This window comes from Tympanuchus pallidicinctus, unplaced genomic scaffold (genome assembly GCF_026119805.1).
Source record: "Tympanuchus pallidicinctus isolate F22 unplaced genomic scaffold, pur_lepc_1.0 scaffold29, whole genome shotgun sequence".
NCBI classification, from domain to species: domain Eukaryota; kingdom Metazoa; phylum Chordata; class Aves; order Galliformes; family Phasianidae; genus Tympanuchus; species Tympanuchus pallidicinctus.
Genome location: NW_026294746.1, coordinates 1,836,380 through 1,850,965, shown reverse-complemented (window position 1 = coordinate 1,850,965; position 14,586 = coordinate 1,836,380). Strand labels below are relative to the sequence as shown.

At 39.5% G+C, this 14,586-nt stretch overlaps 1 protein-coding gene across 5 annotated transcripts in view; it reads right to left on the bottom strand.

Annotated features, from left to right (window-relative positions):
• CFAP74 (cilia and flagella associated protein 74) overlaps positions 1–14,586 on the bottom strand; it is a 35,742-nt gene that overhangs the window by 20,267 nt on the left and 889 nt on the right. For all 5 annotated transcript variants that reach the window (XM_052691864.1, XM_052691869.1, XM_052691865.1 and 2 more), the window contains exons 2-17: positions 14,378–14,468; positions 12,983–13,129; positions 11,877–11,975; positions 9,960–10,064; positions 9,406–9,579; positions 8,767–8,877; positions 7,501–7,603; positions 6,581–6,738; positions 5,060–5,267; positions 3,954–4,139; positions 2,752–2,925; positions 2,232–2,350; positions 978–1,044; positions 804–893; positions 401–574; positions 63–225 (exon numbers count right to left, since the gene is read on the bottom strand). In XM_052691864.1, the coding sequence (XP_052547824.1) occupies positions 63–225; positions 401–574; positions 804–893; positions 978–1,044; positions 2,232–2,350; positions 2,752–2,925; positions 3,954–4,139; positions 5,060–5,267; positions 6,581–6,738; positions 7,501–7,603; positions 8,767–8,877; positions 9,406–9,579; positions 9,960–10,064; positions 11,877–11,975; positions 12,983–13,129; positions 14,378–14,468 (2,169 nt within the window). The remainder of the gene's footprint in view (positions 1–62; positions 226–400; positions 575–803; positions 894–977; positions 1,045–2,231; positions 2,351–2,751; positions 2,926–3,953; positions 4,140–5,059; positions 5,268–6,580; positions 6,739–7,500; positions 7,604–8,766; positions 8,878–9,405; positions 9,580–9,959; positions 10,065–11,876; positions 11,976–12,982; positions 13,130–14,377; positions 14,469–14,586) is intronic.

Sequence of the window (14,586 nt, the reverse complement as noted above, 5' to 3'; positions counted from 1 at the left end):
GAACTACTTAATTTGGTTAAGTCTGGGAAGCTTGCACTTGCAGTTTCTCAGAATCAGCTCACCTGTAGAACTTGTCTCAGTCCTCTGCTGCTCCACCTGGGCTACACAGCAGGTTGGTTTTTCACTACCATCAGGACAAATTTGTTCTTTCTTTTCAAGCACAGATGTTACGGAACTATTGTTATCTTTCCTCTCAGGAGCAGAGTTACTGTATGGTTGAGTAACCTAATAAAAATATTTGGGAAAAAGTAATTTCTACTGATCTGATCACTTTGATTGATCACTGAGCTTGTATCCAGCTCCAACTTCATCAAGGAGCTGCAAATGAGATGTGTTTTCTTGTAACTGTTTCACGTTATAAATGGGATTGATTAATTTAGGGTGATGCTGTTGAACCTACTGTTCTGGTAGTAGAAGATCCTGCTGTTGCTCCACATCTACTGCTGTCACCTGCTGATGTCTGAACCTTGAATCTTGTTCCCAAAGCTCCAGTGTTTGTCAGGCTGACAGTTTGTGAAATTGTCTCTCCCACCACTTGAGTGCCAAAGTCAACAAGCACTTTATCTAGTGCCAGCTGTGAGAAGAGAAACCAATAATTACTACTGTCCTAGATAGTCAGTGATGTCCATCAAATGAGTGTGCACTTTTTCAAGAACAGGACTTTTAAGTTCTCAATTCAAAGACAGTGTCCAATAATTGCCAGCTGTGGGCGCTCTCCTGCCTACCTCTTGGTAAATATTTGCAATAACGTTTATGCTGTCTTGCATTTTCTGCTGTTACTCTGACTTTAAACAGTCACTTACAATGCACGTCTTGGCTGTACATTTCAGTGGAACTGAGAAGGATCCTGTTTGGGCCATAAACATGACTTCTCCTTCCAGATTTTCATTTACCTAAAAAACAAACACAATCCCCCCAGCCATGTCATTGGCAAAGATTCAGCCTATTTGACAAAGTTACCACTGAGGTGCACTTACCACAGGCTTAAAGGTTACCCCCACTTCACAGGACATTCCAGCAGACATTTTACCAGGCGGGTCAAACCTGTGTAGAGAAGCAGCATAAAACTCCCAGTTAAAGACGTGTGAATGTATGAAACCCCCTGTTCTGATTCTGGTAGGAACAGCAAAGAATATTTATATATTTTTCCATTTAGCTTAATTTATTTATCTGGAAAGTCAGAATGAGGGACAGATTAAGGAAAAGCCACAGAACCCCGGTGCAACTGTAAAACAACAAAGATTGATTTGTTGAGGTTTTATTCAGAAAGTCTTGTAAGAAAAGGATAGAATTCGTGTTCACAAACAAGGCAACTGGTGGAGCTGTGGCTCAATAACATGGTTAAAATGGAGCGGACCGATCACCTGTTCTAACACCTGGGAAGCAGTCTGCCATTGTCAGTTTTAACCATGGATCTGTAACATCCCACTATCCAAATAGAAACAAAGAGGAAAAAAGAAGGTTGCTGCAAGTGATCAGAGAACGTGCTGCTTGCTGCAGGCTGTATCAAAATCATCTTGAATAGAAAATGCCAGTCACTTCAATGCCTCATTTCATGGTGTCTGTGATGCAAACAAAATGCCCATCAGAAGACAAGAAGTCTCACAGCTGCACTCCAAATGAAATTACTGAGGCACAACTAGAGCCCTATTCTGCCTGACAAAAACAGGCTAGACAAAATACACAACTGAATGTTATTAGCCAGGGGGATACCTAGGAAGCCGGGCCCCACTGTAACACAGAACATGTGCATTAATCACAGTTTTATCAAAACAGAATTAAAAATCAACAAAGATGAAACATTTTCAAACTGAAATGGAGAAGGAAATACTTTTCAGAAAACACGAGCTCAGAATGCAAGTAGGCAAATGAGCTTCAGTACACTGAGCTTCAGAGCAGGTCACTGGCAGTTTCTCCTAAGAAGGGCCTGAAGGAATAGCTCCTATTTCCAGCAATACCTCAAAGAAGCACTGGCACTGTGTGCACGCTGCTTTTCCCATACTAGGGACTGGGCCCTTGCTACACCACTACATAAACCAATGATGTGCAGCTCAGCCTTCAAGTTTCTTTTCTGCTCTAAGACATTTTCTTTCCTCATTATAAAAGAATGCAATACAATAGTTCAGATGTATCTAATGAAAATTGTTTAGTTTTACTATAGAACTGAGTTATGTCTCCTGTTCTGATACAAATGTAAAGCAAGAAACTCATCTACAGATAGTTTTACATACTGAATGCTGATGAAGTCCTTCAGCCATTCACTGATTCCCACTGGTTTGCAGCAGTTAATGCTGTAGGATGCATTTATCAAAACTATCTTCTTTTTGTAGATTTTACCAACATCGAAATCCTTGAAATACCAAACATATCAGGAGGTGTCAATTACAGGAAGCAACATTTACACAAGTAACGACAGAACAAGCAGTTTTGGCACAGCAGTGTACTTTCTGACAGTGTGCTTGTTAATTACAACGCAGGGATAAACTGATAAGCTCACTTTCTTCCTAATGTAAGTATAATATTATAGTCATTTGCAGGCTGGAATCTTTACTGAAAATTTTCCTCCTCTCCTGCTACTTGGGAGCAGAGAGTGAGTGAGGGGTTCTGTGGCCCTTAGCTGTCTGTTAGTGCTAACCCACAGCAGCCAACAAGGATCTTTTCTGTGCCACAGCATTTTGATCAAGACATCAGTATATGAGTCTAGCAGAAACATCCATCATCTTTACAGATCTGTGTGCAGTGACCACTAACCTTGAAATGAACACAACTTGGTTTAGTATAGAAAGTTCGTCCTTGCTGTTCATGACCAGACACTGTTCCCTTATGAAAAATTCTAGTTTGGAATTCCTCCTTCTTTTCCTGTAAAATCTCTGTTTTCGTTGTCCTTGTAGCCAGATGCTTTGTATCCATTTCCTCTTTGGATATCTAACAGGGAACATCAATAAAAAACATGGTGGCAGTAAATCACTGTGATCACAGGATCTCCAGAACAAAGTAGAAATGCCTACGGATATAGAATAGAATCTCAGTCTCTGGCCAACCTTCATTATTCTCCAGATTAAACTCAGCCTCCCAACTTCTATGTGAACAAATCAGTTTGTTCTCTAGCCTACAACATCCAGCATTAGAAGATTCTGTTTTAATGGCAGTGAAGGGGTTATATTCCACTTCTTGAGCAACCATTTAGAGAAAATCAGCTAACTTCACTAACATTTGTTATGGTCCAGTGCTTCTTTCATACAGCACATGATATTTACTGACACACTGCTTTCTGACTGATTCTCAAGTCTGCTTTTAAAGGCCTACATCTGAAAAAAGTAGAGTATGGGAGCATGCTTTGGAATAGTGTGCACGATCTTAGCCATACAATTCCTAGGCACTATTTACTTCTTTACAGATTACAGAATATTTGATAAAAATTATGCTTCACTGTGTCTAGTTTGGGACAAAATAAAGCAATCCACATAAAGCAATCTGTGTTTCCAACACAACAAAAAGTCATGTTCAGCTTTCTCAGGGTTTTGTGTTTTTAACTCCAACAAACAAGTGAACACGATGCGATGTGTCTGCACATATCTCCAAACTACAATTGAAGTTTTGTTTTCTCCTGAAGAGAAAACACTGATGACAGAGTCAAACAACAATTACCCTCTGATATTCTCACATCTGAATCTCTGTATCTATGCAGTAATGACATGTTAACTGCAGAATAGATAATTGGTGATTTTAAGCTGCATTCACAGAACAGCACCTGCCAGTGTCATTTCTTCAGATACGTACAACTACTAGAGAGGGAACCGAAACTTTTCTAATCCATTTAGAGACTTCCATGAATAATTCCAGAACATTATAGACTTCAATGTAACAATAGGACAAATACACATATCCACATCTTTTTTTTTTTTTTTTTTTTTTTTTTTCCTATTTTTAAGAGGAATCATCACAGATTTTACCTTGTGCAAGTCACATTCCTGATTCAATAGTCCTGGGAGCTCTGGTTCTGCTGGGATCTCGTCCCTCTCCTCCTCATCCTCATCACTTTCACAGAGCACATCGTGGGGGACTTTTTCAGAACACTTTCCTACAGAAGCAGTTCTCTCACCAGCTGGGGAACAAACTGATGGAGAGCACCACGACTTCTGTGAGAGAAAATAAATTTGGAAATTTGAAATTACTGGAGGGCAGATGCATGAGCAGTTAACAGTTTCCAAGGATATCTTTTAATACAGAGTGACTGGTCTATAAAGCTGCAAGGCTGAAGATGACAGCTTAAGCCAATCCCTTCTTCAAATGACAACTCAGACAATATTGCAGTAATGAGCATCTATAGGATGATAACTGTACTCCATAGGAGGGTGGGCTTGTGAATAGTGACTGTGTACATTTTTGGGTTTTGTACATTTTTTTGTTATATCTACTGCATGATGACCAAGGACTTTCTTGCTTTGTTATGTTATGACTATTTGCACAAACCTTCTCTCCCTTTCTTTAAATACCTAAGGATTGCAGGCAGACACAGGCTTCCTCAAGGGATTCAGTTCATCCCACCTCTGCTTTCCAGGCAAGTACTGCCTGTAATATTGTGCAGATCAATTAAAACAAAACAAATACATGAAAGAAACCCAAACAAATCTGTTGTCATGAAAACACTGTGGTCTCCATTCTGATATGTTGAAAACATTTCTCTTGTGCTGACAGTCTGATCCGAATCCTTACTTGGGGGTGAAGGTAATTTTAGTGCTCTTGGGGTCAGTTGTGATTCATGTGTCTTACAATGTACATTACAATGTACACTTCTTACAAATACCCTTAAAAATACAAATGGAAACAAAAAAACATCCATACCAAGCAGCAACTGTCCTGAATGAAAGTACCAACCATCAAAAATAGGGAGACTAATGGTCATCAAGAGATCTGACGGGCTGATGGAGGTGTGACTCTCCACTAGCTGCACTATCTGGTGTTTGGCTGCAGCCCGTGCTGTTCAGAGGTACAGCCAAAATTCACTTTCCTACAGCTTCAGTAGAAAATAAACCTAGAGATGTTTCTGTTTGTTTACCTGTGGTGCCCCAGCTGGATGTTTGCAGGTCTTCTCAATGTAGCGCCATGTTTTCTTTCTCCACAGTAAAGAATCTGTACATTTACCACCACTCTTAATTGCCTCAGTACAGGACTGCTGATTTTTCTGCTTGAAAATGGAAGCTTTTTCTTGCAGAATTTTAGATACGATCTCAATTTTTCTTGATTTTTGCTGTTCTCTAAAAGCTCTGTAAGGAGATGTTATAAGAAACGTTAAACCAAGTTGTTCATTAATAACATTACAGTTCATTTTTTGAGCCTTTAAGCTCAACGTCAAGTCTTCAAATTGGGAGCAGCAGTAATTTGTGTCAAGACACAATGGGATTCAGAGGGCAAGTATATTTAGACTAAACATATTCCATTTGAGTGTTTTAGAAGTTGATGACAGTTGGCTATCTGAAATCAAGTAGGTTGTAATAAAGCAAAAAAGGATTAAAGGTAAGGCCACACGTAATGAACATGAAAGGTAATTCTACTCATAGGCAATGTACAAATTAAGTTAGAGGCTTTAATGACTAAAGAGTTAATTTTTTTGCAGGCAATTCATAAAGATTTATTCAGGCTAAAATGTGCTCTGAGAAAACAGAGAGTATCCCTTCATATAAAGGGAGAAAGGTAGAGCCCTGGGGGGTAATTCAGCAGTTCCTCAGGCGCCTGGTGGAGCGGTACTGAAATTAGAAAAGAACTGCTGTGAAAGTGCAGTCGTGTCCCAGCTAACATTAAGACTAACAAACTGCCTCCCTTGTGCCTGCAAAGGGAAACAGTGAGAGGGAGAAGGCAAGCAAGGAGAAAGAAAGAGGCAAAAAGGGTCAACTTCTAAAAGTTAGATATTTCCTGCAGATCTCTACCAACTAGTTATTCTATTAATGGGATTTTTAGAATGCTGTCAGTGATAGCTGTATTATGCAGCTATCAAGGGTGAAGCCTTATTTATCAAAACTGATTGAACCTTTGCTTATCAACTCTTTTAATATTCGCTATAGGTTAGAAGAGCCAGCATGCAGAAACTCATACCTCAACCGCCTTCCATTTAACACCTTGACTCAGATTCATCTTCGTACGTGGTTAGAAACAATAATTAACTCTGCACCAGAGTAGAGATACAGGCACACCTCTGTCCATATCAAAGCAGCAGGAAGGAGACTGCACTGTTGCTGCTGTAACTGCACTGCACAGAGAGTGCTGAGGAAATGCAGGAGCGCTGCTACTTCAAGCATTAGGTTTAGGTTTACTGAATTGCCCTCCTGGGGTGGTTTATCCTCCTTGCTGAAATCAGAACACAGGCTCCAAACTTTGGTTCTCTGAATAATACATAAGCTAGAATTTCAAGTCACTTAAAACTGGCTGTATGAATTTCACACTTCCAGAGTATAAGAATGAGGTCACTCTCTTGAGACAGCACCATATATGTTATGCTTTTGGAATCCAATGAAGAGATCCAAAATACTCCTGCATGAACACCAGTGAGCAATGAGAGCACAATATAAAAACAAATACTTACTCTTTCTCCTTTTCATGCTGCAGCAGACGTTTATGGAGTAAAATTTCCTTGGCAACATTGCCTCCTTCTGCCAGGATAGCCTCCCTCATTGTCATCTCCTGTTTCTTTGCCTCAGAGACCACTGCTTGGTTCCAAGCCTGGAGAGCCTGGAGTTTTTCCTATGGAGCCAAACAAACCACAGCTTCGTATTTGATTCATGCATTAAAGAAAATGGAAGAGGGACTCTGGTCTCCTTATCTAATTTGTGGTAGCTTTACCTGAAATACAGCTCACTGTCTTTAATATACACAACAGTCAAGCAAGTTGTCAGTAGTTTGTGTGTGCTGGAGATGCCGGAAGCTCTGACAATCAGCACTAATTCTTTCCCCTTCTAGTTTTTCTCCAAAATATTCTTCAGTGAAGCAATGTTTACAGAATATTTACAGCTCTCATCAGATCAGTATTAAATTAAAATCATTTCCTCATATTCTACAGAACACAAACGGATGAGGGAAGTAGCTTACCTCAGAAATTCTTACTTTACATTATGTAGACACTTAAGTAACTGCTTTTTTCTATGTGTTTTCTCCACATGAAGTATTTCTCATTTTGACATCTAAATAACTGGAAATACTTCAGCCATATTTTTGGAGGATTGCTTGTAGTGTGCACTGCTTTCAAGAAAGCTACCATGCCATAGCAGCTAGAATGTGCACAAAAAGCTCCTTAAGGAGAAGTGTCAAAAATCTGTCCATACAAATCTAATACCATTATGTCCTGTAGTTAGATTCTCCTCCATTTAAAAAGAGATTTGCTCTACGGAATGGCAGCATCACACACCCATTCTGCAGTGAAAACTGGAATTACTTTCACTAAAAGCTAGCAGTAGCAATCTAACAAGTCAATTTCTTCATTCCCCAGCTCAGCCACAGCAGCAGTACCCTATTGGAAGTTATGCTGTTTTTCAGGGAGAGCACAGCTTGTATCCTTCTCTCCATATGCTCCTGAGTTTTCGCTTCTTCCTTTGCATTCTTCTCATGAATTCTGCAAGCACAGTGAAATCTTTCAGCTTATATCCTGGAAAGCTTTTAGTATTAGAATGTTTAACCAGACAAACAGTAATTGTGTAAAGTCACCTAACATCTCCTGCGTGTCTCTGTTCACAATAATACTGGGTGGATGAGGTAGAACTGAGGTAGAACTTCTACATACAGTACCTCTGATTACATGTGTGCCCACAGCTTCCAACCAGTTTGCTCAACAACTTTCTTTTGTATGTTTTGAACTCAGAAATGCATTTCACATTATTTGTCTAGTTGCTAAAACAAAGTAAGAATTCAGATGTTGATCATGAAATTGATATCTAGACAATGACATATTGAACTTGAGACAAGCAAACCACACTGAAAACAAACGCCAGAAATTCAAAACCTTGAAATATGTTTGAGCATGAATCAAGTCTGTGAGTATCCCAGTTAATATAGTGGTGAACTGAAAAAAAAAGCCAGTAAGATACTGAGCAAAAAAGATCAACTGATTTGGTTCAGTTTGTTAATCTTAATTACTGTTAAGTTTGTACATGTTATCTAAGGAAAAACATAAAACACCATAAAAGCAGTACAATTATTTCAATCACTTTTTCAATTAAGTCCTAACATACAAGTAAAAGTAACAAATGCTCAGTTCCTTGAGTAACAAAATAATTTAATATCACAGTAATTGTATGAACATGGAGTTAGGAAGGCAATACTCATTTTACCACCCACCATAAGAAACAGGAGCACACAGAAATGCCCTCTTGAGTCACTGTCACCAGACAGCAAGAAGGCTGTTTTACTGCATCTCAGAGGTAATGCAGAAAGGCCAGTTTCCAACCTGGAATTCAGCTGTGCTGTCTCACACATATAGGGAAGAGCTGTAAAGGACTATCAGTGCCTACACGTGGTCAGAGCTCCGTGCAGCCCATCAAAGAATGGTCCCTTCAGCTGCAAGGAATCTGAAGACAGGAGGTGGATTTTCTTTTTTCATGCACTTTTGTGCCAAGTAAGATTTGAGAGCTTCAGAGCATTGGCATTGTAGCAGATTTCCAAGTGCAATACCAGGACATAATCTAGCAGAAAAATGATTACTTTTCAAAGAGTACAGAATAGAGCACTGCATACTGAGAATGTACAGTGCTGGGAAATAAAACAGGAGCTAATGATTACCTTGCCATGCTTTTTCTCAGGAAGTAGACTGCTTTTTTGTGGTTCCTTTTGGCATCTTCAAGCATTTTTTTACGCCTTTTTTCGTATCCTTTCTGGGCTTTCTCTTCTTTTCTGTGAAAGACAGGCAAGCCAACAGCACTAAGGAAATGATTATCTGTGGTTTAACTAAGGAAATGATATCGAATGGTGGGGAGGGAGTGTATCTGTATGTCTTGAAATGGGGACAGTATTTTCTCCCCCCCTGTACAGTCTCTTGTCTTCACAAAAGCTACAAACTGATAACCTGGGATCCTTTTTCTCTCCAAGTTTCAATGAGAAGATCCTAAGAATGTCCTGGCACCCAGCAGCAATGCAGACACGTGCACTTAGTCTGACCTGATACATTTAAATTCCTTAGACAAAAAGCATTCACAGTTTTTGTCTTTAGCAAGTTAATCATGTCAGAAATCCTCATCTGAACAGTGACAAGACTGGGGGAAATTCTTACTTTAATTCTATTTCCTCACACAAATATTTCAGAGCCAAAATCCAGCTCGGAAATACAATGCCATGATTACTTCCATTAGCTAATCTTCTCAACACAGGAAATAATGAATTGGCTACAAGTGACAGAGGGAAAGGAAACAGAGCCCCACTTACTTTTTTAAAGACAGCTGATTTTCTTCTGCTTTCAGTGCTGCTATTTTTTCCTTCCGAATCCGCACTTCTGCTTGGTCCTGGTATTGCATCTCTAGCTCCTCCTCATCTTTTTGAAGTTGTTTGTGGAGGATTTCATATTTTCCCTGCTGGGTTTCTATCTGCCACATCTCAAGCCTTTAAAACAAAGTATGAGTTGCTTTCACAACTGAGGCATAAATTAGAAGTATTTATGCTTATTCATTGCTATTGTAGATGGATCTACTCTAGTCCATCCTATTTTCCAATTAAACTGGGATTTAAATTTCATTTATTGGTGCAAAATTAACTCAGGATCTGAGCCACAGCAACCAATTTCCCAAGCAATTAATTGTTGAGGCTAAAAGTTACTCTCAAGATCCTTTGCTTTGCAGTAAACCATAGCAGTCCTCAAATTATGTAGTTCAATATTTACTAACGGTTTCCGCAGAGATTAACTTTGGGATCCATTAAACAGCACAGGAAGAAAATAATACAGACTGACTCCCATCACACAGTTTTCTCATTCCATCACTTACATGTTTTCTTTCAGTGTCAAAGCAATTTTCAGCTCCAAATTCTTCTCACCCTCCAGCTCAGTGCACAGTCGCCTATGCATTGCCTGTAGGCGGAACACGGCTGGGCTGGTACATAAAAAAGAGACAATTAGAAAGAAATTGGAACTAATTAATGTTAAAAAAAATCGAAAACTCCTTCCAAACAAAGTCAGCAACAATAAATAATAGTTTGGGGGGTGAGAGTTATGTGTTAGAATGACATCAATTTATACAGACTCTCTTATTCAGCTCCCTAAGTGTCCGTTTGTTGGTCAGCAGTGCAGCTTTCTATGAACTGCTACAAAGTTGTCAATACTTACACAGGAGTGTTTGCTTTCAAAGCACTGGCAGGTGGCTCCAAGTGATTATTTCTTACACTGATAAAAGAAGCATTAGTAAGTATAAGCAAACCTAGAGGACCTGCATTGATTTCACCTTTAGAATGGCACTACGATACCCCGTGCACTTTGGCTACAGCAGCAGTGTAACAGCGCAGCTCTTTATTTTCCTTGGGCTTCTCTACCCAGGAAAATGACTGCACAGCACACTGCAGAATCAATAGACAACAGATGGAATTTATTCAACATAAATTCCATCTTTGGAAGCGAACATTGGAAGTGGATCTTCTACCTGAAGTTATTACTTGGATTTCACAATTTTTGTAAGGCTTCAATACTGCTTGTGGCAGACAGTATTTTCATTATTGCTATAAAGTGATAAAGATTGAGCTTTGTAAGCCAGGAACTTATCAAGTCTTCACTATTAATTTGCTAAATATAATAGACTGTGAAAATTGCTATTTTCCACATTTCTAGACCTCACAATTTGACTTGTCATAAGTATAAAAACCTCACACAATGCCTTTCTGTCTTTGTTGGTTTTTCTTAATAAGAGTCTCTCTAAGATCCTGAACAGGGAGTCTAATACCTGCCACAGAACTCTGATTAGCATTAAACTCATTTTTGTTTAATCAGTTATTCTACTTTGGCAATTAACCCACCTGGGTTATTCTGTCATCTGCTGATGCACCAAGATTCTTCTTATCGAAGAATAACACAGGTCATAAAATGCAGCTGCAAAGTTTGTTCACAATGCATTGGCTCCTGGTACACAAGCCACCCACTTCTTTCTATTTAAACCAAATGTGAGGAGTACAGTAAATTGCCTCCCACTTCCTCACAAGTGTTTCAGAACAGCTCCTGCATGCAGAGCTGCTCCTGAAAGGCATTGGTGCATTTCACAACATAAAACAATTAATTAAAAAAAAAAAGCATACATATAAATCCTGGTTGTAATTGTTAGGAAAAAAGCATCACCTCCAAAACTGACATGGCACACCGGCGTTGGTTGATCATAATGAACAGAATTTACTGGGGGACTGATAAACATAACTGACAGCAGTGAGCTAGGCTGACTAATAACTTGTTGTTGCTGGATGCTCCTTTAGAAATATGCCTCTTTCCTATCCATTCCTAAGTCTCCACCTCCTTCTGCACTCTGATTTAACTGACAGAACCCCAGGCCTGAAAGCACAGAGGTCAGGGGTGTCCATGCTAACAAACCATTATTTATTTCAAGGGGAAAAGCTGTTGCTGAAAATCCCAAACCACGTGAAAAGCAACTGCAGCGTTAGCATTCACCAAGACAGAAACGAGAGCTTTGCTCTGAGCACGCAGAACAGCACTCCTGTCAGAACAGCCTTCCAAGCTATGGCTGTTCTCAGCTAAGATGTAACTCCATTGGGTTTCATTGACCTTTGAACATCTTCAATGCGTGTGCTGAAAAATTCTGCTCACTGTCAACAACACAGCAAGGTGAAAAAAGCAAACGCATTTATTACACCCAGATAAACACAGTGGATGCCTGTATCTTTGGCACCCAGAAATATTCTCTACCTACACATTGCCAGCCTCCTTCTCCTCCTCTGTCTCAATGTCTACGTTCTCCAGCTGCTTTTCTAGTGTTGCGATCCGCAGCTGGCAGGCACTCAGCTCATCTCTGAAACAAATAAACACATCATTTACATTTTAAGTTCCCTCAACCATGAAACTTTTCCTTCTGAAGGAGAAGATTGTTGGGATTCCTCAAACACCCCACCTCCCCACTGCTTTTTCTCTAAGACTTTACAATGAGGTTCTTGAGAAGCCCATGTTTATTTCGAGTATTTTCTCTAAAAATCCAGAAAAGTAACCATAGTTCAGTCTGACTTCATGTTATCAAAGAAAAAGAAAACAGCATTTTTAACATTATCGCTCTACAGATCCATCTTCTGCTAGAGAAAGTCCTTTTATCTGATGTATGGGAGCTGCTGAACTGATTGATCACCTGGGAGCACAGGTGCAGGCAATTCACCTGTGCTGCTGGAAGGGGTGGAGTCTGGCTGCATCTCTCCTCAACCCATTTAAGAGCTGACTAGCAGGGAGGAAGGGTTTCTTTCTGGAGATCCCTCCTTTGGAACTTTACAGTGAGCCCAGGACAAGGGTGAGCACTCTGTCTATTCCCTTTCTGGTGTAGTATTCTGCTTACTAAACTTTCTTGTTCATTTTGTAATTATAGCATCTGTGTGTTCATGGATTATGCACCTTAGCACAGCAAACTGCTCATAGCAGGTGCATGTTTTGAAGTTTGCAGCTGACTTCACTGACTGCAATGTAACATTTCCATTACAGTTAAGAAAATATTTATAATGAATTTTCCATTTAATTTTTCTAACTGATTGTTGAAGCAGCAGAACTGTGCCAATATAACAGAGAGGAGTTAGTGTCTAATTATTCCAGACCAGCACTCTATTCTTTAGCATTGTTATTAGTGTTTTAGCTTTCCATTTTTATCTGTAATCCTTTACAAGGGACTTGGAATGTATTGGATTCATCAAATCAAGCAAGTGTTAGCATCACATAACTCTCATGACAAATCCATACATGCTATAAACATGTAACAGGTACAGCATCCCAGTATTTGATGGTGCATTTATGGTGATGGCCTTTGTTTCCTTCAACACTGACCTGGTTTTCTGGACCACAAGTTCCTTTTCTTTGGCGATGTAGCTGAGCTCTTTTAGGTTCCTGGGTAAAGCAAATAAGCAAATTCTATCTGCAGACTTCAGAGCCTGACTGCTTGTAATGTTGTCCAGGCAATGTTCCAAACTGTCCCTTTGAATTGAAATAAATGATGAGCATGAAAACACAACAAGAAGTTGAAAAGCTCTGCAAAGTTTGCACAATCATTTATGCATTTGTGAGTGCATTTTGGTTTAACTCATTCCAGCAAAATGCTGTGAATGTGAGCAGTGTAAGTCAGGAAAAAGCAATGGTGATCTGTACAGAAATCTTAAGTACATGCATTTAAGCCAAGATTTTTAGTCTTAAGTATCTAATACTGAGTGTTCGTACTCACATTTATTGCTTCAATATCTCTACCAAATACCTTTGGTTTTAAATGTCTGAGCCTCTTGATCACACCCATGGTTTTCAGGTTTTACTTTTCCTGAACATTACTTTAAAACTGAAGGGAACATTCTAAACTAGTTTAAAACATTGTGTAGAACTGTTCATCTCGAGTGAGCTCTCACTTTTTTGTCTATTTAAACATACAGAGAGAAGAAATCAGAAGATGGGTGGGGGTGTTATTTGGTGATTTTTTTTTTTGTTGGCTTTTTTAATCACTTTGGTGTATTTTGAGTTTCTCTGCTGATAATGGTAACACTGTCAACATTTACTGGCAGCAGGCATATGTGCTATGCAACTTCCCACATACATATGTTAATAAACAGCATTCCAGCTTTTCATCATGCCTTGCAACCCTGTGTCAGGACACTGCAGGGCACAGATCAGCAGTCAAACAGGCCAAACTGTGCTTTCTCATTTGTGAAGAGAGAAGCAGCTACTTAAAGCCCCATTCAAACCACTGAATTATTTTCCATGCATGACCTTTGCTACATGCAAATTTATTTCTCCAGGAATAAATTCACTCTACCACCTACTTGTAAAACCAAAGTAGTACCAGGCTATCATCACACCAGTTCTGTGCTAATCGACTGTATGCAGTGGTACAAAACTCTGTTCAGAAACCTACAATCCAACACTGCTATTATTCCCTTCTTCCAGTAATTCCTGTTGCTCTGTAAGTACAGAGGGATTTGAATGTAACACAGCACATTATCACAGAGCATTGGCTGGCTTTGCTTGGTGTAGCACCACCCAGGCTAATAAATGCTCTTTTGAGGTCTGATAAGCCCATATGAATGTGGTGCAACCACGTGTTGTATGTATGCATATTGCCTAGGGCTCACCTGACAAAAAACGTGTAACTGAGTTAACCAAACCTCCTCTTGAAAAGGCAAATCACCACTACAAAGGAAGTCATTACTGGAGCTGCTAACAAAGCCATGAATTATTTACCTGCTATGTTCAGACTTGTCTCCAGCTTCTTCAGAAGTGACCTCGTTCCCCATCTTGCCACAGTCAGACAAATCTTCCTCAAGCTTGTATTCTAATAGAAATTAAAACTCCAGTTTACTGGAGAGACTTTGAGCTTCAAAATGCAGAGCACTAACTTACCTGCTGCCAAGTCAAAGTATGTGGAGGATCAGAGATTACATTTTATAGCA